General features: G+C 39.5%; 1 protein-coding gene and 1 pseudogene across 4 annotated transcripts in view; one reads left to right on the forward strand and one right to left on the reverse strand.

Moving 5' to 3' along the window:
* The window catches only part of SLC25A13 (solute carrier family 25 member 13), a 167,134-nt gene that overhangs the window by 52,436 nt on the left and 87,828 nt on the right, over positions 1-26,870 (reverse strand). For 2 of the 4 annotated variants that reach the window (XM_036230375.1, XM_036230377.1), the window contains 6 exons: positions 18,462-18,608; positions 16,515-16,653; positions 15,657-15,750; positions 15,338-15,422; positions 11,062-11,146; positions 10,427-10,585 (listed from right to left, as the gene is read on the reverse strand). In XM_036230375.1, the coding sequence (XP_036086268.1) occupies positions 10,427-10,585; positions 11,062-11,146; positions 15,338-15,422; positions 15,657-15,750; positions 16,515-16,653; positions 18,462-18,608 (709 nt within the window). Of the gene's footprint in view, positions 1-10,426; positions 10,586-11,061; positions 11,150-15,337; positions 15,423-15,656; positions 15,751-16,514; positions 16,654-18,461; positions 18,609-26,870 lie in introns of all 4 variants that reach the window. The other 2 variants (XM_036230374.1, XM_036230376.1) reach the window with 1 other exon arrangement.
* LOC107503331 lies at positions 11,796-12,289 on the forward strand (annotated as a pseudogene).

A 26,870-nucleotide genomic window follows, 5' to 3' on the forward strand; every position in this document is an offset into this window, starting at 1 on the left:
AAGAGGTGACAAGCCAGTGAGCACAGAGGCACCCACTGAGAAGATGCTGTGTGGAGTGGGGAAAGCAGCCAGTGGAAGCCCTGTGTGTGCTAATGCCACGAGGAAGGAGAAACTACGAATACAAAAAGGAGGTGAGTTGACAGAGAAAGGAGAACGTGAAGCAAATGAAGTGAAACACGAAACGGCGAGAATGCACAGCCCACGAAAGGGGCACAGGTGGGAGTGCTGGCCTCGATCACCTCGCGGTCCCTCCGAGGCCAGGTTCTAATGACCCTCCTGCCCTGGGATCCCTATGCGATCTCTGCCCTCTCTCTCTCGCACGTGCATTCTTACCAAAAGCTCCCTTACGGTCTTGCTACCGTGAGTAGACCTACGCTCTTTATAAAAATCTACATGAACCAAAGCAGCACAGAGAACATGACTCTGAAACTATCTGGGCAAAGTAAGCATTCTTATTCAAAGCAAGCATTCTCTCCTCCTCAACTACACTCACTTATTAATCTTTTACTTATACCATATAATGAGACAATGTCATACCTATAATATTACAAGAAAGGCTTTATTATTACTGTATGAAAGTACATTAATTTCTACTAATAAAATGAGGGCATAAACTGTTTAAATGACATTTTAACGTTTACAATTTCCATTGTACTTTCAGCATTCAGGTCAAGTGCCAAAATGTTTAGTTAAATATTTACTTGCTAGATGTATTTTTCTCATCATTAAATTGTAGACCGAAACCATGGATGGGTTGAAAGCACTATGATATAAATGATGATCTCTTGTCTCTGTAACTACCCTGTGACAGTCTTTTTAAACGACTAACAAAAAACAGCCCACAGAGCCAAACAATGACAGTGTTAGATACAATCATTTCAGCCAGCCTTTTAAGCTATTGGGATTTCTTTCTCGCATTTAGTAATGCACTGTGAACAGCAAAAACACAAAACAAAACAAAAGGAAAAACCATGTATTTAAGACTAAATATAGGGCAGCAAATATTTATTTGTTCAGCAAACATTTACCAAATGACGTATGTGCCTGGTAGTGGAAGGAACTGGAATGAACACAGATCTGTGCCGTCCTTTGGAGAAATTCTCAGTTTAGAAGTAAAGGGAACCCTAGGTGTCTCTGTGTGCCAGAAAGGGGACAAACTACCTAAAAACATCGTGGTGAGTACCACAGCCCAGGAGCCTCACAGTACTATGGAATACAGTGGGGAGAAGCACTCGTCCTGCCTGCAGGAGGGAGAAAAGATTCCAAGAAGAGGAGATACCTGACCTGGATCTTTAAGGATAAGTAGAGATTCACTGGGGAAAAGAGACATGACTAGAATGGAAGGCAAGATGGTTCAGGCAGAGGGAAGTGTCTGCAAAGGCACAAAAATCTCAAGATTACGGCACATTTAGGCCCAGGGCCAGATCACTGGAGGCTGTGGTTAGATCGCCGCCCTTGTAATAAAAAACAGTAGCAGTTATAATGACAACATCCAGTATTTGGGGGCACTTACTGCATGCCAGGCGCTATTCTCTGCGCTTTATGTGAACTAGCACCTTTAACCCACACAACAACAAGTCAATACCAATAAATTGATGCATGTTAGTTTTGTTGGCATCAAGAGATGAAGGAACTGAGGCAGACCTCAAGGAGCCTGCCCAAGGTCATTCGGCTGAGTGATGGCGGCTGGGGTTCGACCCAGGTAGTCTGGCGATAGAGGTGCTCCCGCCTGGGACACTGCACTGCTTCTTCCCCAGGCCACACTAAGGAGCTTGGACCAAATTCTGTAGATGCATGGGGTGGCTTTTAAAGTATAAAGAGTTTAAAAGTAAAAAGTTCTAGAGGCAGCTGAAGGGCAGATAATAAAGGCAGAGACCCACAGCTGGGAGAGTAATTAGGAGGTTAAAGTAATACAATCAGAGGCCCCAAGTGTCACCATTTTAACTGAAAAACTTCAACTCACTAGAAATAAAACCAACGTATAAATCCATTTCCTAAGACCCAGGCCAGACGTGGCACTCAGAGAGCTACTGGAGAAAGACCATTCTTGTGGTGACTACCCCGTCTAAAGTACGGAAGTAAAGATAGCTGTGGGTGACAATCCGAGTGCCACTATAGAAGTGGGCCTTGTCCCCATTCATCCTGAGCAAATGGCCTTTGAGAGCAGCCATGATCTGTGAGACAATAAAGTCACAGAGGTGGGAATTTCAATAATCCTCATGGTTCCTTGACCTCAGAGGGAGGCAGGGTAACGTGGCTCAGTAATGCCTAAAACAGCCAGTCCTGTTCAGGCACTCGACGTGATTACATTGAAGTCTAAAGCACATATATGTTTGACATCTGGGTAACTCAGCAGAAAAATTAGTCTTCTAATATAAGATGTTTCTGTTGGATTCTGGGAATTCATTTTAACCATTAGAAACAGAGAATGGATGTGTGTGTTGTTTTTAACTTATCAAAACAGCAGTCTATTTTCCAACTGCCTCAAATGAAATTTATTAGTGTGGTTAGTTTTCTAATCTTCTCATTTTAGTTCGGCTCCATCAGCACATATGGCAATGCTTCCTTGGCAAACTTTACCAGAAGGCTGCTAATGCGAGAAAAGATTTACAGGGTACAATATTAATATAGTATTTTGTCTTCAAATTTCATGGGGTTCAGATATAAATCACACTACCCCCTATGATTCCAGTCCCTTGTGCAACCCAGTGAGAACTGAGCCAGAGGTGTAGACGCTAAGCCCACATCAGGAGCCTCCAACAAAGCTTCATAAAGTACCCCGAAAAGAGCTGTGTGCTGGATCAGAGAGCTACTATGTTATTTACTTTAATACTACTTAGAAATAGATTCTAAAATCTCAGAGTAGGAACATACTATGAAAGAAACTCATTAACAAAGCTGGCCTAATTATAAGTATTTATTTTCAATGGCTTGGCAGCAAAATGAATGGTTTGGAGCACGGGGTCCGGAGGTAGCCGGGCCTAGGCTGGAATCCAAAGTCGGCACCCCTTTCATGCTGAGTGATCTTGGTGATGTTAGTCTTTGAACTCTAGGTTCTTCATGGGTAAACCAAGGATGCTAATTATGACTCATTGGTTTATTATGATAATTATATGAGTAAATGTTTACACAGAGCCAAGCACTATTTACAACTTATGTATCCAAAAAATGTGATGTTTCTATCTGTTTCTACCTAATCAAGGTATATTCTTGATTCTCTTCTTGGCTACAAGAGGCAATGAACCCTGAATAATGTTCACGTTCCAAAAATGAGGTAAGGAGTAAAGACGGTCCCCGTCATATGATGATTTCACATTACTATGGTGTGAAAGCAACAGGCATTCAATAGAAAATGGCAAGGCTAAGCTATGATGTTCTGTTAGTTAGGTGTATTAAATGTATTTTCAATTTATCAGTATATTTTCAATTTATGATGGGTTTATTAGGAAGCAACCCCATCATAAGTTGAGGGGCATCTGTACAATGCTGTGCCCATGGCATTATGCCCATCCTTAGAAGAGCTGTCCCTAAGCAGTAAGGCCATATCTGATCTGATAGTGTCTAGTGGCCCCATTTACTTTAGGCAAAGATAAGGAAGTATCACAGACATAAAAACACACCTTCAACTACATTTTTCAGCTAAAATAAAATGTTTTAGTTAAGAAACTAAACATTTCCCAATCTCTGACGCTAAGTGGCTTTTTACAATGTAATTTCTACTTAGTGGCAGAAGAGCCCAGTGATTAAGAGCATGGAGTCTGGAGCCAGGTGGCTGGGCTTGAATTCTGACCCTAATATGTAGTCGCTGTGTCACTGTGGGCAAGTTACCCAATCTCTTTGTACCTTAGATTCCACATCTGGAAAATGGGGATAAACACAGAACCATCTTCACAGGGTAGTTTTTATTATGAAAGGAATTAACATACATAAAAAGCCCTCAGAACAGTGCCAAGCACATAGGAAGTACCGGAGGGTTTTGTTATTGTTGTTGATTTTTATCTTCATCCACGTTATCACCATCATTACTATCCTCCTCTTCCTTCATCAAAAATGGAATCAATCTACAGCTTTTCCCAAGTGACTCTCTGGTGACTGCCTATGCAGTGGCACCCATAGTTGAACTCAAATCCATCACTAACCAGGGCTCTGTGACCCCTAATGCTCAGCTTTTCCCTGTTCACTCTAGTGGACTTACTGTTCCAACTTCCTTCTCTACTCTAACCCAAAAAGTGTTGGATGTGGCTTTAGCTACAGAAATGAGGTATCTTATGCATTAATTTCCACTACTGAACTCTACTGCTTATCTCTGCTCTGAACACTGCCCCCCATCCCTGCATCCCATGCTAGGTACTCTAAGCTACCTTTCTCAGGGCTGGGCTGGCCACACCTGAACTTGTTTTTGTCAAACCTGAGACAGAACTGCTGCCTGAGTTACGGAGTTTCTTTCCTGTTGTGGCCCCTCACCATCTCTGCTCCTGCTTACCTTGGGCACGTGGTCTTTTGCGACACCTGCTACACTGTGTTTAAAGTGGTCCGTGGGGCAGCAACCTGGCTTCTGACCTGCTACTTTCCCTCAGCCTCATGCTCAGTGGGTTCCCCGACTCCTTGTTCACCAGGTCGTAAGCCCACTAGAGTGAACAGGGAAAAAGCTGAGCATTAGCGGGCACAGCAGTTCTGTCTCAGGTCTGACAAAAACAAGTTCAGGAGTGGCCAGCCCAGCCCTGAGAAAGGTAGCTTAGAGTACCCAGCATGGGATGGAGGAATGGGGGGAGTATTTACAGCAGAGATAAGCAGTAGGGTTTAGTAGGGGAAATTAATGCATAAGATACCTTATTTCTGTAGCTAAAGCTGCATCCAACACTTTTTGGGTTATCTGCTTTCAAGCCAGAGGCAACCCCTCCAATGTTAAATTCTTACCCCCCTGACCTCACTGCTGAGGCCACTACACTTGCCCCCATCTTCCAGAGGGCCCTCCTTGCTTTCAACATCAGATTAACCTTCATTCTGGAGCTATCAGCACTCTGTGCGCCCTGCCTCACAGCTTTTATTCCTGCTCCTATTCCCGTGGCCTTCTCTCCTCACTTGTTTAAGTATTCTTTTCTCCCTCCTTCTCTTCCCATTTGTCTGTCCGCTCCACTCATATTGCCCTTAGGCATGAGGCATTTCCACCCTCCCAACCATGCTATCCCCTTTCAGGGCCCTCAATGCAACCCAGTTCTTCACCCCAAGGTGACTGTACGGTGGAGCTGGGGAATGAATGGGGGAGGGAGCTTGCAATGGCCGACATTAAGATTTAAATGCTTGTTTATCTGGGTTAAACGTTTTACTCAAAATGTCAAGAACCATCTATTATCTTAGCTATGGTACAGAATGCCTTTGGGAAACTAAGTGTTAGTAAATCAATGATACTAATTATGGTCTAGAAAAAATTTAGTTCCTTTGGCCCCTCCTTTATTTGGGGGCTTTCCAGAAGTGACAATCATGGGGAGGAAAGATCATACATACCCTCTCCTCCAGTTTTTCACTCTGGTACATGGCAACTTTCGGAGTCCTGGTTATTGTCTCTTCTATCTAAACTACGTCCTTGGTGCTGAGGAAGTAGATTAGAATCTACTTCCCTCGTTCCAGTGTCAGCAACAGCAGCAGCTAGTTACAAATGATCATTCTTGAGGCCTGGAACAATTCATTCCCTAATCTTCTCTTCTCCAGGCTATGTCTAGTTCCATCTTTTTGTCCTCTTTCCCCATTTTCCTAGGGCCACTGCTGTTCTCACCTCTCCGGCCACTGACAACACTCCCACCACCTTATCTCAAGATGGTGTCACCTTAGTCTCCTATTTTAATGCCCTGTTCTCAGTATATTTGGCTCACTGGAAATCTCTGGAGATCTGATTACCCAGATCATGGACTGCCTAAGTCTTTTGCTCATTTTTGTTTGGTTTTCTATAACCAAACATCTGCCTTTTGATCTTTTCACAACTTAATACCCCCAAAGAAAATGTGCGGAAATTAGCCAAGAAGCTAAAACTCAAACCGATCCATTTTGTACTCATTAGAAGCTTTGGTGGACATAGATGGACACCCGTGCCTCTATAAAGTTCACGGATTCACTGTGGTTTGTTCCAAGATGCACGAGTTCTTAACGTTATACAAATCAGAGATGTAGAAACTCCAATCATTTTATGTTGGTGCTAGAATTTTAAAATTTATTTTTAGCCACAAGAATTATGCAAGGAGGATCTGCCCTGTGGATCATAAAATTTGAATACTCTGACCTATAGAACCATTAACCACAAGAAGAAACCTAGCTTAAACTAGTTGTCGGAGAAAACTTCCTTCTAAAATGCAAACGTATCAATAACACATCCTGAGATATCACAATATCCTCTAGATGTCACCTTGAGAACATTCCAGGATGGAAGATGATTGCTTTTACACCACATAGGCAACGTGAAATAGACATATTTAAAACTTTGCAAGCCTGGATCAATGGGCTTATTAATAAAACTTTTTTCTTTCTTTCTTTTTTTTTTTCCCCCAATTACCTCAAAGAAAAAGTGCTCTACATTAAGTTTAATTCATATAATGATCTGACTTCTTTTCTGGCAGATTTTCTTTATGGCTTTTCCCTCTGACAGAAACCAAAACCAAAATCTTCCTTTAAGAAGTATTTTTCACAGATCCTGATTTCTCTTGAATCCATCTTTCTCACCAAGGTTCTCCCCAAAACATTTTTCAAATTCTAAGACTACTCATCTCATTACTTGAAGCATGTAAGACCGTAGCAAAGCTTAAAGGCAGAAATTAGTTATTCCGGAACATTAAAAACATTAATTATGGATGATTACCCAATTGTTTTTCTTTAATATGCCAAGTTTAGAGCAGACCAATAACTGACTGATTCATCTGGTCATGCGGTCATTCAAACCAAATGAGCTGTCAGGTAATTCATTAAGGATTTTAAACACCTGTGTGCATTAAATCAACCTGAAGACTGGGGAGGATACAGAGGAAGACTTACAATTGACTTCAGAGCGGTCTGGATTATCTCAGGTGTTATTTTCCTTAATACAAATAGACATAGCCTCAGGGCATGATTTTCAAAAATATAAAAAAATCTAGGAAAATCAATCACTTTCTTGTAAAGAAAGCAGTCTGTACTATAGAAATGGTTTGCAGAATCTGTCTCACAGGATTTTTAAATGGATCTTTTCTAACAACCAAAACTTAACTTTCCAAATAAGAGACTCCCAAAGACCAAGAAACATAGAGATATGAAGAATAAGGCTTAACCAACCCACACTACTAAAACTAAATGTGGTACTCTGCAGCACAGGATGCGAGGACTACTGAGGACCATCGCTAACAATCCCACGGCTGGGTTATCCATCTCCTCTGGACTATGCGCAGTGATTCGGACGTGCTCCCAGATTACGCCTGGATAACTGCCAGGGCTGTGTGCGGATGCTGGCCACTGCCACAGAAAGGAAACAGAAAAACAACCTGTGCTGGAGTGCTGAAAGAGTTCTTTAAAAATAACCTTCATTCTCGTAGTTCCATGAGAACTTGCTTCTAAATACAAAAACTATTTCCCCATGGGGATCTGTATTCTCTTTAGAACGAAAAAGGGAGAAGGATGCTTATCAACCTTATAATAAGGATACATGGTGCAATCACCACTCAAGGCCAATTCCAAATTATTTTCCCCAAAATATAAAGATCGTTTTAAAATAGGGAAGATACCTTACTTATGCAACATTCCCAAATTATACTATACTATACTATTAGTATAGTATAGTATAGTATAGTATAGTATAGTATACTAATAGTATAGTATACTATACTATACTATACTAATATTTCAGGAAATATTAGCAATTATATATGTCTTGATGCATAAAATTAAATATTAAGCAAAATTCCAGAATAGAAAAAAATATGCTATTTCAAAACATGTTTATAAATTAGAGATGTACTCTGACACTTTCTTGAATATTGCTAGGTGAAGCGTTAATAGCAGCAATTCTAAACTCTCAAAATTTAAACTTAACAGTTTTCCCTGGAAATAATAAAATTTTTGAACAATAAAATTACATTTAATGAGAAATTTATAGTCAAAGAATCACATGTACAGTGTTTCATATCTTGAGTCTATACTCAAAGTTTAGCAAAAATACTTCAGGTCTTTTTGTTTCTATTGTAATTTCTTGCCAGAAACGACAGTTTCCATTTTCATTCGATCTCACGCTTGCCCAATGATAAGCATTTACAAATACGTAGTTTTATACAACTGAAAATTTATGATTATGATCTCCAACCAATCAAGACTAGGAATAAGTTATTTATGAAGCAAGATTGTAAATCACTTTTTAAAACTAAATTGGCAATCACCTCTTTTCTCTCAAGATCCAAATTATAGAACAGAGCGAAACAAAATTTTACAGTAAACCTTTTGTTTTAAAATCGTCTACTTTTTCAGAAATCAGGGCAAAAGGAACATAGGTGACTCCCAGAACTAACCTTCTTCTATTCACACTCTACTTATCATCCTCTGACAGAGAACCCCTTAGGGTTCAGGCACCAAAACAGGTTAGATAAATGGCTATTTCTAAACCACAGAAAGGATGAGGAGTTGCCTCTTTGGTGTTCAAAGTGAGCCTCCATCTCTGTCTAATAGGCTGCTCATTCCCGCTTCCCTGAGGAGTTAAAACCAGTCACTCCAGGCTCACAGACGTAATAACTGCAACAGCACTCAGCACTCAGACCTCAGATATACTTTAGGCTGTTCCGTCCATGGGGTCAAAAAAACAGGTCGAGGAAAGAAAACCAGATGCAACCAAGAATCAAGATCTGACAGGTATGGTCAAAGAGGAAAGGGAAAGGACTCAAAGTTAAAAACAAACCAGATCGACACAGCACATTAAAAGACACTCGGCAGGACGAAAAGTATTTCTCACTATTCTAAAAGCACCCTTGTCATTTAATCCAAGACCAAGGAAAGCCCATGAAAGTAGAAAGTAGTTTGTGAAGCAACACCAAGCAAGGCTCAGCCATCTGTCTGACTTGCGTAAGCTCTCCCTGAAGAAAACAACCCAGGTGAACGGGTAAGGTGGTTGCCTTTATCTGAATCACTGCAAAAGTGGAACTGTGACATTAACCTTGTACTACTTGGGAGACATTTCATTCGCCAGGTTTACTGTCACCAGGGGGGGAAAGTATTTCAAATGGAAGGCAGTGACCCTGTAAGGGTCATCATCAATCACCTGGGGTCAAAGACCTTCCCAATTGTCAGAAGAGGCAGGAGGTGAGGGAAACGGGGCAGAGAAAAGATCAAAAGGCCTTTGATGGCGGTTATCTATTACACAATAGGACCTGCAAAATGGAACTTCTCTGGCGTTTGAAACCTAGTTTCTAAGGTGAGAGGTTTCAAAGGTTTTTTTTTTTTTTTTTTCTTTTTTTCTCCCTTTAACGTCGGGTGCTTAAAATGAAGAGTGGAATCACCAGATGGCAGAAGAGGCCTAGAGGCACAGGTTCACCAGCTGCATGCTTCAAGGTCTGTCTCTGCAGAGAACTAAATACTATTCTTGTTCTTCTAGAGCAAGAACAGGTAGGAGAAAGGAGAGAAGACCCCTCTAGCTTTGCAGTTGCCAACTGGCAAAGGGCTCAGCTTGAACTGCCTTGCAATACTGTATTTTAGGTGATGCAAATACACTTGCTTCTTTTCGCTCTGTAGAAGGCAATCATAAAGAGAGAGGCTGGGAAGTAAAGTCAGGTCTCTTTAGGCCAGTGCCGATGGAAAGCAGTCGGAGCCTCTGTGATTCTTCTATCAGTGATGACATACTCTTTGCTACTGTTGACATTGTTTGATGAATGGACCTGAGATGATTAAAGGAGCAGCTAGTCCAGAAGGCATACCTGGCTAGAGTGGTGTGTGAATCAAATCCATGGGGTACAGAGTCAGAGACAGAGAAGAAGCAACTTCAATGCAGAAAGGAGCAGTAAAGGAGGGCTTCACTGAAACCTTGGTTACTCACTTGATAGACTTTCCTATGATATATTCAAGAGGAATCACTAATCCTGGTAGGCTCTGTCCTGTCTCTAGGATGTCTGTCCCTATTAGCTGGTGAATGGAGTTATTTTAAGACACAAACAATAGGATACTTTTGAAAATGCAGTGAAGATGTTCACAAACATAATTATTTTAAGAAATAAAACATGCTTCACAGCAATATAAATGGCTTTCAGATTATGGGCTGTTTTGATTAGTCATACCCTAGATGCCGGCAGCCTACTCCCATTAGCATGGATAATTGTGAATCTACTGTATTTACATTTTCATGCAGTCTCTCTAATACATTTCAGGCACTTAGATGGAAAACTACATCTCTTTTATTTCACCTTACAGGAATTTAGCACATGGCACTAACCTCTATACAGTCCAAAGAAGCCTTCATAGCGTAGCACTTTCTTAAAACAGTCAAAGCTGTTTTTATACATAAGTTCTCCCACAAAAGAGCCAGTTGATCGTTGGTTTTGCATTCGAGTTTTTACAAGATCGATAGGATACACAGCAGTGGCTCCCACAGCTAAAATTAAATAATATCAACATTTCAGAAGGAATTAAGGTCTATCAAAGGAAAGAGAGTTAAAGTCAAGGAGAAGGCTGGTAAAAGGAAAAAATAAATTCTGAATATACAGATTTTAAAACTATACTAACTTAATAAATAACTATGGCTTTTTATCCAAGTGTCTTCTGTTAAAAGATACCTTAGACATTTAAAATAAAAAGTACATCACTACATCCTAACCTCATTATTAACTTGTCTTCAGAAAGCCCATTTGCGGACAAATAAGAGAAAAGAGCCACTTAAAAAACGCTGATCTTGTGCAGAGATGGGAAAGAAATCCCCTTTGCTCTTATTCCATCTCATAGGTACAGACTAGTAACTGGCTTAGGGAGAGACTAGAGAAGGCTTTGTACTTTAATATTTCAAGATGGAAAATTAGAGAAAAAAAAAGAGGAATAACAAAAATGAAAACTTTGCACTCATCCATGACCTACCTCCAGCAATGGAACCCAGACCAAATCTGTAGGCTGACTCTGCAACCTGTAGGAGAACTGGTCGAGATGAATCGACTGAGGACTTCTTCTTTGTATGCACATATTTTGGAGAACAGAAAGATGGGAGATAAAAAAGAAAGAACAAAAATGAGCACATATTTTTGTTTTTTAAATTACCCACTGGTTTCTAAATTCATGGGACAACTAAAATGTCCAAGGGGAAGATAGGGTTAGCGTCAGTAAATTTTTATTAATAAAAAGTTATTATTGCTATTAATGTTTAAAATCAAATTTGAACACAATGAAAGCCATTATGTACCAAAAACTGTTATGAACCTATTTTCAAATGTTCAATTCTCATTAGTGATCAAAAAGATATACATTTTAAAATATTAATGGGATATCATTTTTCATCAAGAAAATTAGTAGATTTTAGGTTTGTTTTTATTTGTGTGTGTGTGTGTGTTTTAATGGCAATACCCAGCCTGGCAAGAGTTGATGAAAACAGGGCTTCTCAAATCTGGTGTTTAATCAAGAATAAACTAATAGAAAATTTGGTAATAAATACCCAGACCCTTAAAATGTAGATAACTTATGACCTTATAGTTATACCTATAAAGAGTTAGGTTAAAAATAATTGTGTATGTAAAAAAGGATCGAGCTACAAGAATGTTAAAAACCAGTCCTGTTTGGCCTTGCTGACTGTGCTGTCCCAGAGCCATTCGCCCCCAGCAATGGTCAACCCAACCATGTTCTTTGACATCATGGTTGACGGTGAACCCTTGGGACGCGTCTCTTTCGGGCTGTTTACAGACGAAGTTCAAAAGGCAACAGAAGAATTTCATGCTCTGAGCACTGAGGGGGAAGGATTTGGTTATAAAGGTTCCTGCTTTCACAGAATTATTCTGGGGTTTATATGCCGGGGTGGTGAGTTCACAAGGCATAATGGCACGGGTGGCGAGTCCATCTATGGGAAGAAATTTGATGATGAGAATTTCATCCTGAAGCATACAGGTCCTAGCATCTTGTCCATAGCAAATGCTGGACCCAACATAAACGGTCCCCAGTTTTTCAGCTGCACTGCCAAGACTGAGTGGGGGGATGGCAAGCATGTGGTCTTCGGCATGGTGAAGAGGCATGAATACTATGGAGGCCCTGGAGCACTATGGGTCCAGGAATGGCGAAGACCAGCAAGAAGATCACCATTGTTAACTGTGGACAACACTAATAGGTTTGACTTGTTTTATTTTAACCACCAGACTATTCCTTCTGCAGCTCACGAGAGCGCTCCTCATCCTAGCTGCTCGAACACCCTATAATCTCTGCTATCGCTGCATTCTTTGGGTTCTGGGTTTTCCTTGTCCCTCCAAGTCCAGCTGGGTTGCAGAGTTAAGTTTATGACTATGAAATAAATGCTAAACAAACAAGAAAAGCAGTACTATTTTATAACAGCAAAAACTCTGAGAGTAACCTAAACGTCCAATAATAGAGGACTGGTTAAATATAATGCTATAGCCTTAAAACTAAATAGTATGTCACAAAAAAGATATAGCAAAATAATATTTGTTATTAAAAATGTTCATATAGTGTAAATGAAAACAGGTTAAAAATATGGTGGGTACATAGGTATTTGTAATATGATTCTCTTTACCTTTTAAAATATTTTAAATATTTCACAATCTTTAAAAAACAATGTTAAAGACTATACAATGTTATTTTCATTAAAATTACTTGTGGGTATATATATGCATATAAAAATAATACTAACATTTGGCTACCCTACCATCAAGAGATATTAAAAATGTTTACGGTGGCTACAACTAGGTAGTTATATTATTGTTATTTTTTCCTCTTTTTTGGTCCATATTTTCTAAAGTCATATTTCAAGCCAGTCATTGGTTGCATTTCTCTGTCTACATGAATAAAATTGTAATTTTATGTCTATATAGAGTTGTCAAATGAGGGTGGCATGTAGCTTAATAAATACCTGTTGAATGAATAAAAACATTCAATAAAATCTGCTTTTTCAAAAGCTATAATAATTAAAATCCATGAACAATGAAAATAATTACCAAACCCACCTAACAACCCACTGAATTTTAGCTGTTGTCAATGTAATACAATTGTTAATACAATGAGATAATTTGGAATCTCCTTTCAAGTCATTTCACTGAAAACAGCTTTACACAGAAATACACATCTTTAAGAATGTAAAACATTTCTTCTGCAAATTGCATGGGGTGTTTCCAATTCCATTCCTATATTGATAGATATCAATAGTAACTTCATTTTGTCAGATATATCCATGAGAAAGGCACTGTTTTATTTACATGAATGTAGATATGCAATATAGATGAACAAACAAAACAAAAAGTCTCATAGAAACAAAGAACAAACTGATGATTGCCAAGGGTGGGGAGTTTGGGATGGGTGGAGAGATGGGTGAAAAAGGTGAGGGGGAATGTGGTCCATAACAGTGCGAAACTGCAGGGCAATGGATGGTTTCTCGACTTCCTGTGGTGAGCACACTGTAAGACACATAAATGCAGAGTCGCTACATTGTATACCTGAAACTAATATGATACTGTATGTCAACTGTAATTTTAAAAAGACAAAAAATATGCAATACTTAGATTCTGTCATAAAATCACAAGTGAAAATACTTTGAAAATAATGGGGGGAGGGTGGCTACCACTATCACTAACTCATCATTTAAAAGATGAAATAAATGAAACCCCAGACTTTTATTTAACTTTTCTGAAGCTAGAAATGTAGCATGCTCATGAAGAGACAAGAATGATTCCCACTCCTACACTATTCTGTCCAGGATTAATGTTAGCACTGAGCCTACCAGGCAGATTCACTTCCATTGCTTGAGTCTTTCAGTGTTGTCTGGCCCATTGGGGTTCACAAAGTAAAGAATATTCCGGGTAAGGCCACTGTGAATTGCTCTAAACCTCTAAGGGGCATCCAATCACTTCCCACTGTAAATCTCATCAACCTCCTCTAAACCTTTCATGGCCAGTGTCACCAAACACCCATTGCCAACTTTCAAAAGCTTCAGAGGGCATACAGGAAAAATCGTGGGGTGTTTCCACTATCAAATGGGGGGGGGGCAGAATCTGAAAAAAATCCCTGCTTTTTTTAACCTCCCAATTTCTACAACAACTAGTAGCACAGAGATACTCGTAAGCAGTGTTTTAAAATCAAAGGGAGGGTGGAGCGATATTGTTTCAACTCTGCACGTGCTTATACAGTTCTCGCCTGCTCTCGGGGAAATCGGCTTCCTCTTTTAACGACGGCCAGTTGGTCTTCCAGAGGTGCCTGGTTTAGGATTTACTGAGCACACACCCACCACTGCACACACAACTCGCCGCTGCATTTGGGTGGAGAAGAGCTGGAAGGAGGGGGTCCTGGCTCGAGGCCTGCCAGTCCTAAAAATGTAGCCTGCATCAACCCATTGTGGTCAAACTGGCGTCTCTGTGCAGACCCAGAGCTCCAAGCCAGAAACTGTTAAGTCTCATAGGATTCAGAGATGACTGTGCCTTAAAGGAGGTATTTTTCTAAAACGACACTCGTCTGTGAGTGGATTTATTTTATAAACATCACGTGAGGACAGCCCATGCTACAAAGGCTTTGATTCTCATCCTGATCTATAGAAAGTTGAGCAAGAGTTAAAACGAGGAGGTCCCACGTCTAAAGTTTCTGACTGCCACAACTGCGAGAGATTGGTTTCTGTTAACCATAAAATAAAATTTAGCATTCCTCAAATTGTTTCCACATAACTTATGAATCCTTTCACAGAGAAAATAGATCTAAAAGCCTTCAAACTATGACTCCAGACTAAACAAAATTATCTCATTTTGATATTCAGAAAAACGGAAGGCATGGCAGTTAGACGAGGAGCTGACAAAGTACCTCCCTGCGGAAAAGAGATGGTTTTCGTTTAGCAATGTGCCACTTTGCTGGGACAGCGACACCAAAAGAGAACTCCTGTCCCGCAACTCTCGATTCAGATTCAGGGAAAAAGAAAGGATCTTTTGCCTATTTTGGGAGGGTTAGGCTTCCAATGAGGTTAGGACGTCACCTCATTAAGAACAAGCAAAAATGTTAGCTATCTGTTAATCGGATCATCTCTAAGCCATTTCTCTTTTAAGCCTTTTGAAACTGTCTAGATTTTTGATGCAAAATGGAAAAACGGTGGGTGAAGTGAAAAAAGTTTGGGGGTTCCCCAACTAAAGAAACACCAGGAAGCAAGTTTGCTTTTTCTGCCCACCTGCCTCTGGGCCTCAGCCAAGTTGAAGGGCAGAGTTTCCTCTTCCAGAGGAGCAATTCGTTTAATATCTGCTAAGGTCATACGTCTGGAAGGAAGGAAGGGGAAAAAAAAAAAAAAAAAAAAAACAAGCATAAGCAACAACAAAATACAAGTTTATTAAAATTTACATTATGGAATTTTAAAACCCCTTATTTCCCATTATTTCAGAGTCATCTTTCATTGGGCTTCTTTTTCTCCCAGTTCACTGCCTTCCTCCTACCCCCACCTCCTAACCTCCTTTTATTAAGCTAATTAAAAAAAAAGAAAAAGGCCAACTTACCCCCGTGGCTCATATAAATCTGCTAACTGAAACAAGATGTCAACTTCCATGGGTGTAACCTGACCAAATTTCTGAGCTGCCAGAACAAACTCCTCTGTATGGAAAAAGAGTTAAAAAGGGAAAGATTCAAAAAGGGAATAGCCACTAAATGCAGCATTAACTCAAGGCACTGGAATGAGTGAACATCATACAATTTAATTATTATCAGTCGTAGAATTCAAGTCAATCCAAATAGGGTAAGAGCTTTTGCAGGTCTTCTGGAAAGAGTGTGCAGATGAGTCTCTCTAACATTTGACTTTAAAAGCTTGGTGTCATCTGAAGGCTTTGATAAATGACATGGAATGTTATTCAAATTGCAGGTCAGAGAAAGCTAGGAAGCAGATACGAAATATGCACAGGTCCCAGGAGGTTATATTAATGAAGCTGTGGAATTCCTAAGGGAATTTTCTGTTTAAAAAAAAAAAAATCCCATTAAAATGCTAATATCTTGTTCCTAGATTGTAGATCAACCTACATTGTCATCAGTATAACTTTATGGAATTCCTCATGAACTTCCGAAGGTGACTTACGAGGCTGCTAATTTAGCTCAGGTTCTAGCAAGATTTGAAAACATTTATAAACTTCAGATGGTTCTCTCACCCAAAGACTATCTTTGGTTTACAAAAACTTGCTGAAGATTGTTTTTGTTTTATTTGCTGTTGTTTGATTAAACGATGGAGAACACACATATATCATAGAGTTAATAGGTGTCAATGGAATAGAAACATCTATAATATGACCTCTTGGGTTTCAGTCTTCATCCTAATGATAATACACCAAGGTACCTGCAGGTAAAAATTCAGATTTATTCCCACTCACCCTTAGTCACCTCTACGTCTTTCTTGTTGCCAGCCAGAGTGCTGTAGATCTTTCTAATGAGTTCCATGTTGTTAAGCAGCGAATTAAATCCATTAAAATAGGAGAAACTAACTTGATGGGATGTGGCACCTCCAGCGGCCTCAAATAAGTTGAAAATAAGAGAAGAGAAAATAAAAACAAAGGATTTAAAGAATGAAAAAGGAGATATATTAAATGCTAGTTTTGGAAGTAACCAGGAATGCATGTATAAGAAAAAATAGCCATAAGTGTTTTTCTTTCACATTAAAAAAAGCTATAAATGATTTTTGGAAATAACTGCAAGTAATCATGACCAGAACTTGTACTCTACACACAGAACCCTAGAAAACTAAATAAATGCATGTGTAGGGTTATAACAACAGGACCAGTAGTAATTTACAGAGTTCAAATTTCCATTGGAAATGTTTTATAAGTTTGTTTATATCATCTAATGAGCAATTCTTAAAGGCTTAGACATGCAAAACTATATTACACACATGTGTGTGCTTATACATGTGAAACTATATTATACCAATACAAACATTCTATAAAAAGTGGTCAATCTAGCATTAATGTCATGATTTGTCATGTTACTTATAACTAGCAATAAATAATCATTTAAGTGCAGACTTTACACTGGTGGGATTTTCCTAGCAAACAAGCATATTATGGTAAAATTATGAGATGTCATATGCTTTGATGGGGGTTAAGACTGGTCAGAATTCTGATAGTCGAAATTTGTAAGAAACCATATTTCTTTACAGGGGACAAGCGAAGCAGACAGCATGTCCATTATGAATGGAACTTCAGTTTGGGGTTTCAAATTCTATCCTTCCCTAACAAGGCAAAATGTTTTTATGAGGAAAGCACTTCTTTATAAGGTAACAACCACATAAATCTTCACTTAGTAATCATTTAGAATAGCTGACATGAGAGGTTAGAATGGGGTAGGGAAGGGGGGCCGAGGAAAGGAGCTAGATTAACACAGTGCCAGAATGGAAAGGCCTTGTCAGAACGCCACATTTCCAAAAAGAGGCACCAGGAAAAAAAAAAAAAAAAAAAAGAAAGAAAAAAGAAAAAGCTAGCCTAAGCTCCTGCCTATGGTAAGCATTGTGAGGAACCCAGATGAAGGTGAAAAACACTCAAAAAATCTCCCTGGGATGGACAAAAGGACAGTTACCACTGCATAATGGTTCTCAAATCTAAGTGATCATCAGAATTACCTAGGAAGCTTCAGATATTAGATCCTGTAGCTGGTGAATCGGTAGGCCTGGAAGGAACCTTAGAACCTGTGTTTTTTTATAATTATCCCCAGTGATTCTTAAGCTCCATGATCAAAGCTTAGGAACCACCACCACAGAATGTTCTAGGACACCCTCAGGGTCCAGGAGGCAAGGAGTGGCTGGAGACCCACTGGGATGGAAACTCCATGACACAGGACTCTGCCCATCACGTGTACCACTGCCGCTTCAGCACACATGTTGAATGAACAAGTAAACCGATGGTTTAGAATCTCTGGGTTTTTTGACCTTTCAACTATATCTGTATGTACTATTTTTTTAAAAGACTGTCACCTTGAAAAATAGATAAAAGCAAAGATTAACATTTGGCATACTTTAAAATATAAAGCAAAATTAATACATGATTACAAATTTGTTTTTCCTTTAAAAAAAAAAAAAACGCTAATACATTTCTTTAAGATATTCCATATTATCCAGATAGCAAATTAGCAAATAAACCTATCCACTAAGACTAGTCAATATATACTGTGTCTGTAAATTTGGTAATGTATGTGATCACATTAAAAATGTCAGTGTTTTAAACAGAACAATCTCTACATAATATGCAAGAATTATTCTTACAATCCCTTATTTACTGAGCTCATGCCAGGTACAATAAATAACTTCATTAGAGAAAGTTACAACTTACAGCTACTAGACATTCTTCTACAAAAGGTGTCAAGACATGGGGGCGGATGGTGACCATGATGTCTCGGAAATCAATGGCTGTGACCTTTCCAGTCTTGGCATTGTCTCTTTGCACAAAGGCTTGCTTTGCATGCTCCAACTGTATTTCCTATGAATAGAGAAGGTAAAATAATTTGTTCCTCAATTACTACAAATGACTGCTCAATTTTCAATTAGGGTGAAGAAATGTAGATTATATCTTGGTTTAACGAACTCCACCTACTTGTTAAAAAGAACCCCCAAGCTAGTATCTCCTTCCAAAGAGAGAGCTTTGCTTGGACCAATGAACGGGTCTTGAAGAAGTGCATTCCTTAAATCTCCTCCTGCAAAAACCAAATCACTTCCAAGCTCTGATGGAGTACCAAGGACACCAAAAAAATGAAAACTGGAATGACATTTGCCAGGCTCAAAGATCTGGCCAAATCCAGCTTAAGTGACGCAGATGGTCAAAAGAGAAACACTCACAAGGACGTTACCTCTCTCCAAAGAAGAGAGAAAAATTCTTAATGGCAACCTGGTATACAAAGATGTGCTATAACCACAGATTGGAATGTGCTATTCTTCTTACACAGGGCCTCTCAGCCCTGACGCTATTGGTCTTTTGGGCAGGTTAAGCCTTTGTTATAGGGGTTCTTCCATGCGTTCCCTACCCTCTCACTTCCCATTAGATGTCAGTATCCCCTTTGCCCCAAGACCATGACTCCAAATGTCTCCAGATAGGGCCATGTGTCCCAATTGAGGACCACTGCTCCAGAATTAGGAATGAGATGGTGCGTGGGTCAGAGGTGGCAAAACGGGTAGTGCCATATGATCTAAAAATAGAAACCCCAATCGTAGATTTATTGCTATTCCCAAGGGATAAGTGTATGCACAAAATAAAACATAGCCTCCCATCAAAAGCCATCATGTACCGTGTAGAAGCATCCTTTCTGCAGAGCGCGCTTCATTAACTTCTTCATGACACTATTCATTTCCCAAATGACCCCTCAGACTGAGAGCTAATCTCTATGGAATTACAAAGCATCACTGATATGGCTCTCAAGGACTTCCAATTAAAGAAAAAGAAGCTTTATTAGATGGTATAGAGGAATTAATTTTTTAAAACTGGTGAGATAATGACTTATGGTTGTGTAAAAACTAATCGTCCTTATGAACTAGTGCAAAGTGAAGTATGGGAGAAATGAACATGAGTCTGGTTATGCTTTAAAGTATTCTACCTCCCTTCTCTTCCCCCGGAAAGGTGGGGAGGTTAAGAAATACTGATAAAATACTGATAATAACTGAAACTGGATAATGCGAACATGGTGGGCCATTATACTCTTCTCTCTACTTTTGTGAAGTTTGAAAGTGTCTATAATAAAAAAATTTGAAAAGACAAAACAATGGTAAGAATCGGAATTCTTATCCTATTCAAAAGCTTCTCAGTTATAGCTTCTTCTGGTTTTGATTCAGCTTGTCTCTCCTGAAAATCTCTTCTGGGACCTTAATATTTCTAGTGTCTTTTCCACTCACTCCTTAAATTATGGGCATTTGTCAACCCTCTGTCCTTAGCCTATTCTCTCAGGTCAAGACTTCCCCACCCAAGGCCTCAAAGACTTCTTTGAAGGCTTCACTCCCAGATCCAAATCTCTCACTCCCAACAGTTAGACCAGAATTTCTAACTGTTTAGAGAACATATCCACGTGAGTATCCTGCAGAAGCCATAATATTACATATCATTAAACCTACTATTATATGTACCCCACCTAGCCCTCAAAACTAGCACCTCTCCTATGTTCAAAGCTTCATTATTGGCATGATGTTTTTCTGGTCACCCAACCTAGACATCTGTCTGTTTTAATTCTTCAAGCTTCTTTTTCCCCACAGTAAACCAGAACTTTTGAAAGTTCACCTAAATGCACCTTTTCCTTTTTACTCCTGATGCCACTGTTTCAAACCCTCCTTAGACCACACCTGAATGACCACCATGGGCCAGCTGTCAGTCTGGTGCTTCCCTCTCACCTTGGCAGTCCATTTTGTACACATCAACAGCTGCCTTTAAGTATCTCAGGTCTGACCTCAATCCCCCTCTGCAGAAACCTTCAATAGCCTTTCATCATAAATATCCATTTCCAAAGCAGAGCTCTCGAGACCCTACGAGGAGCTACTCTCCACCTTGTCTCCAGCGCCTCACGTCCAGCCCTGCCAGCCCTTCCACACATCTGGCCTTTGTCCACATTCTTTCCTCCATCAAGCAAAAACTATACGTAGCACCTGAAATCCTACCACTTCCTCCAGGATGAGCTCAAATGCTACCTCTTAGGTAAATATAACTAGGCCTCCTAACTGAAAATTAATAATCACTTGGTCCCCTGCTTGAACTTCGGTGATACAACCTGTCTTATTCCGTCTTTCACGCCTCTCTTTCTCCCTACCTTGCCAAGGAAAAAAGACTATGCCCTGTTCATCTGTTATGGTGTAGGCAGAATGCTTTAGAGTGAGTAGGTACTCAACAAACCATAGACATAATCTTTAGTGACAGGTATTCTAATTCTCTGTACAAGTGCCTCTGTTTTAAGAGGAAGGCAGAAACCAACTGTTCAACAGCCTATAGTAAAGAATACCCACAGTATATATTCAAGTGAAAGTAAATGAACATGAACTCCCTTGAATTGCCAGATCCACTGCTAAAATAAAGCTAGCTAAGCCGAGATTACCCTCAATAATAGTAGAAGATGTGTTCAGTTATTTACCATTTCCCCTAGTTTATAACTCAAATAGAGTCTTAAGGATCCTGAAACCATTACATTAAAAATGGCAACACTTTCCCCGGCCACCCCATCTCCTCAGAAAGCAGGAAGATTGAACACTAAGACCAACCCGCCCAGAATGTCACATTGGGAAAAGGACACCAAAGTGGGGATCGATGCTCACCCCGCAAGACGGGGGTGCATTTGTAACGATGACGGGTCACTACGCATTTCTGTGCCTACACTTGCACAGTAAATATTAGCAGGGATCCCTCAATCATGCAACAAGAAGGACTTTTAACTCTAATGATGAACAACTTAAATAGCTTTTAATCCTAATGATGAACAACTTCCAACAGCTCTTAAAGATCGGGGACATTATAAATTCCATGAAAAACAAGGAGCTAGATCTACATAGTTGTCTAAATAACAGGATAGAGTGAACATACTTAATTAAGTGCTTCCCCAAACTTAAAAGTAGCTTACTAAAGATGTGGGCTGCCTTCTGAAGAACACACTTATATTGTGCCTTTTTCTTGTTCTGGGTGAAGAAATGAAACTATTACCTCAATTAATACAACCACCATCATAATAGCATTAAGTGAGCATATATTATGTGTCACTCTGTTCTAAAGCATGTTATAGTAATAAGCTCATTTAATGCTCACAGCGACTCTACCAAGTTAGTATAAAAGTCTCTCATCTACAGTGAATATGTTCCAAGACCCCTAGTGGATGCCTGAAACCATGGATAGTACCAAACTCTCTCTCTATATTTTTCCTATACATACCTAGGATAGTTTAATTTATAAATTAGGCACTGTAAGAGAGTAATAATAAAATAGAACAATTATCACAATATATTGTAATAGTAAGTTATGTGAATGTGGTACATGTGTATCTCTTTCTCAAAATATCTTTTTGTATTGTACTCACTCTACTTATGATGTGTGATGATAAAATGCCTTATTAAGTAGAGAACTTTCACATTTTCATTTAAAGGAAGTACTTTAGGGCTTCTCTTTGGCATACCCAAATTGCCAGCATCTCTACTCTTGTACTTTGGGGCCACTACTAGGTAAAATAGAGGTCACTTGAACACAACCACTGTGATACCACAACAGTCAATCTTATAACCAAGATGGCTACTGAGTGCCTAATGGGCAGGTATCCAGTGTAAATGGGCTGGTACAGACAGGAATGGCACAAGATTTCATCACACTACTCAGAATGGTGCACAATTTAAAACTTAGAAATTATTTCCAGAATTTTCCATTTAATATTTTCAAACTGAGGTTGACCGTGGGTAACTGAAACCACAGAAACTGAAACCGCGGATGAGGGGGGACTACTGTACTATGATTAAGCTCATTGTAGCAGTTTAGGAAACTGTGGAAGCAGCAAAGCTGGAACTCAAACCCAGGCAGTTCTGCCCCTCTGACGACGCTCCTAATATTCTATACTCCCGGGGGGCCTCGAAAATGCTACTGTCAGGAATATGATGATAAAATATATTTGACACAGGAATCTTAATAGCTATGAAAAGACAAAAATTCAATTTGCTTTTCAACTATTCTCCATGCTCTACATTTTTCTGTTGCCTATTTTCATGAGAAAACAATAAAATTCCTGCCACCTTTTCATTAAGACAAAAGTCCTCTATGTGTGCAGAGTGCCAGGATTATTCCAACAATAGCAGAGACCATGGAGGAGAGAAACCTGAACTAAAAGGCGTTCTCCTGGCCTTGCTCACTGTTGGCTCGCTTTCTCACAGCAAGGAGGCCTGTGGAAGCCAGCACACAGGTACTCTACCAATACTCATTTTGAGAATGAATGGCCTTTGAAATAGTTCATGGCAGAGTAACTTAAAACCAAAGCTCTTCGTTGGCACCTCTAAAGCTATTTAAGGAAAACCTAACATGTACTCAGGACTACCAAGATCCTGATCATTCTTAGATCTGAACCCAGCGGGGTAAAACTGGGACAGAGAACTTACATGAGCATACACCGGAGCATATGTAAGATAGTGTTCATTTCCAAAACAAAAGGGAACAAAATGAATAAACTCATCATTTGTACCAGAGAAGGGAGAGCAATGGGAGAAGCAACAGTTACATTCAAATATTTAAAGGGTAAAGGACTATTAGGTATAAAAAAAGAAGTTAGACAGGCTCTCTGGATTTCTTAAAAAAGAAATCAAGGGAGAAAAAATATAAGGATCAGGTTTTAGCACAAAACACAGAAGTATTGAAATTGTACAACTATTCAACAATGAAATGGGCTACCCTGACAAGCAGCAGGTTCGCAGTCACCAGAAGTATCTGTTCAACTAGAGGCTAAGGAACATATGTCAATAGACTTATTTTAATAGAGTGGGTTATGGAAGCAATATGTTATAATGCCAAAAATCCGAAGTTTGGAAGAGGAATGAGTAGAGCTCAAATATCAGTCACGACACTCCTATCTGGGAGAGCTTGCGGTGTGTTTGCACCTAAGAGCCCCAGCAACACCTGCTACACAGGGTTGTAAAAACCAGACGTCACGCCTGACAGGCACTTGATAAATGGCAGCTTTGATTTTTGTCAAGGTGAATGGTTTTAAAACCTCTGAAGTCCTTTACAATATAAGTTCTTTGAAGCTTTCAAAAAATCACCTAGTAAGCAACAGTGGTTCTGCTGAGTCATTATGAACCAGCCACAGGGATAGAGAGATGAAGACCTGATAGCACAGGGAATAAAGGTAACAGCTAAACGTTTAAACACTAACTCTAGGTCAGTGGCTATGCCAAGAACTTCAAAGACGGTATTTCATTTAAGCCTCACAATAATTCTGCGAAGTAATACATTGTTTTCATCTTACAGAGAGGTACCCGAAGCTCAGGGAGGTTCAGTAAGTAGTCCAGAACCACACAGCTAGGAAGTAGCAGAGATGAGATCTACACCAAGGTACTGCCTGATTCCTGACCTGAGATTTTTTAACCACTGACACATGCTGCCTTAGGTACAATTGTAGTAAGAGGATCATAGGTAGATTTGGACTGATAACTGGAAATGAGATTTTAAGGAAAGTTTTGGTTATGGCTTGTATGTAAAAATGGAGCAAGACAGATCTCAAAGAATTCTCACTGTGGTTGATGCGGAAGACAGGAGAGTCTGATCACAAAGGAAAATACTTGAGGGGAAAGAGATGAGGTGGTTGACCACGATGAGAAACTTGGGAGTGAGATGAATTTCAGTTACAAACAAAAGTTACGCTATAAACGAAGGAAAGCTAGAGGTGCAGGTAAAATGTAATTCTGGGAGATGTAGATAGCAGGGTTTGGGGTGGGGGGAGGTAAAGGCTAACACTTAGCATTATTAAAAATGCTCTAGGACCTGTTGTGTTTCTTTCATCTCTCTGAACCCTCCCAACCTTATAAGGTGGCCCTACCATCACGTCCATTCTGCACATGGAAAAAAGAGGTAAAGAGTCACTGAGGGTCACCTGATGCTAAGGATGAAACTGGATATGCACCCGGGTGGTCTGGCTCCGGAGCCACAGTCCTAAGCTACATGACTGCTTATTCCTTACAGGGGGAGGCCTACCAAAAACCAGAAGAAAAAAAATAGTTATAGAAATAGATGAGATCATCCCACAGTACATACAAAGAGCAGGCAGATGACAAAAATGGAACTGATCCCTAAATAAGTGAGTATAGACAACAAAATCGAGGGCCCGGGATCTTGTGAAAAACCTAGAGAGCAGGGAAGATGGCACAGCTCTGCAGAGAAAGCCTGGATCAGTGCCCGGCCAGGAGATGCTTGCTAAACGTTGCTGATGGAGTCAGTAGGAACTAAAGAGTAAGGGCTAGCCTTCACCTGCGGCCAGAAGCCCCTGAGCAAGGAGCAGTACAACCGGGCAGTTCTGCTCAAGCACATGGAAGGAGGTCCAATTTCTCCTTAACGTTTGCCAGTGAACTATTTCTGTTCCCTCTATTCTGTTGCATGATGATTAATGGAATAGGCTTTTATTGCCACAGTTTCCAACTACTTCAACACACCCATTCAGATTGCTGCAGGGGAAAAAGAAATCGAACTTCAAAATTGCTAGATGTACAGAAATAAACATATGTAGGGGTTACACCACTTTAGGGCTAACATTTATGCTTCTAATAGGGCCTGTCATTTCCTTAATAATCTCCAATTTTCAAGTAGGTATATTTTGAATGCAAAAATTCTCTCCACCTCTATTCAGACATGCAAGTTGTGTTTCAGTCTGAGAACAATTTAACAAGAACATAAAAATGGACCCTCAAAATAAGCAGCAGATTCAGATGATTTATATTATAAACCCAAGAACACCAAAAAAAGACCCCTGGCTAGTTTGCATTTTTGTGTTTTGTATAGTTTGAAATGTAAAGGGAAATCTAAAACTTTAATAAAAGCAGGGAGTTATCAAGAAGAACATGATTCAAAAGAATTTCTTTTTAGGGGTGGTGGTAGAATAATTCTGGGGAAAATGCAGGTAATTATAAAAATAAGGAACAAAAATGAATAAGGAGGGTGTGCTTAAAAATATGGTATCATATTTAGCCCTATCTCAAATAAATTCTATATTACATCAAGTATCAGAACTTGCACACTATTTAATATATATGTATCCACTTCATTTTCATAATTCTATGCTAATTTGAAGAAAAAATCTTTAGTTAAAATAGAGATCCACATATTTTTAACAGTAAAAACTAAACTAGAAATAGAATAGGCAGAGAAATAAGTAGTTCCCATTCTTAATATTTTTCTTTGCTCCCCACATGCAGTCAGACTTTCAGAGTTCGGGGTGAAATTTCATCCCCAATTCACTGGGTGGGGCCCTTTAATTAAAAGGGTCTTTAGGAGCAGTGTTGCACCAGGCATATCAACACCTTGGCAGAAAGCAAGTACAGAGCTTTTCCATCTCAATTTCCTTGATCTTCTGATGTAACGTTAAACTTCACAGTGGGAAGAAGCTGTTCATTTTTACCAGGATGTTACTGTAAAAGCCTGCACGACAGGCTGCTCAACAAAACAAGTTGACTAACACCATAGACACAACAGCACAATGAACGTTGATTTCCTTTGCCCAGAGGGTAGAAAATGTAGTGTGAATAAAATGTCCAGCATCTAATTCTCCAAGTGACCAGGATATTACTATCTCTCTGGTTACCCTTCGCCAAACTAGCAATGGCTTCCATTTGGACACAAAACACAATATAGTATCTTGGAAGAGCTAAGGCAAACATTAGCTATTTTTACTCATTATTTCATTTTGGGACATCAAATGGTGCTGTGCTGATGAAATAGTACTATAGCTGTGTTACAGATCTCATCTGGTCTGACTTAAAACCAACATAAAAAGCACTCACATGTTAAAAATGCAAATATGATCAAGGTCTCTGGCTACTAAAGATCCATGGTCTAGATTTTTTAACTAATATAGATGGCAAGTTGGGGGACAATGTGAAGGCACAAATGATTACTTAATCTGAAACAAGGACCTTGTTAGTTGTCCACTAATCTGTTTAAACAATTGTGGCTTCATCAAGTTCTACCACAAATGATGGTTTTTTCCGTTGTTGTTACCAAAATGTTGTTAATACCACAATGTTCCATCAGTTCCAAAGT

Source organism: Rousettus aegyptiacus, unplaced genomic scaffold (genome assembly GCF_014176215.1).
Source record: "Rousettus aegyptiacus isolate mRouAeg1 unplaced genomic scaffold, mRouAeg1.p scaffold_m13_p_13, whole genome shotgun sequence".
Taxonomy (NCBI): domain Eukaryota; kingdom Metazoa; phylum Chordata; class Mammalia; order Chiroptera; family Pteropodidae; genus Rousettus; species Rousettus aegyptiacus.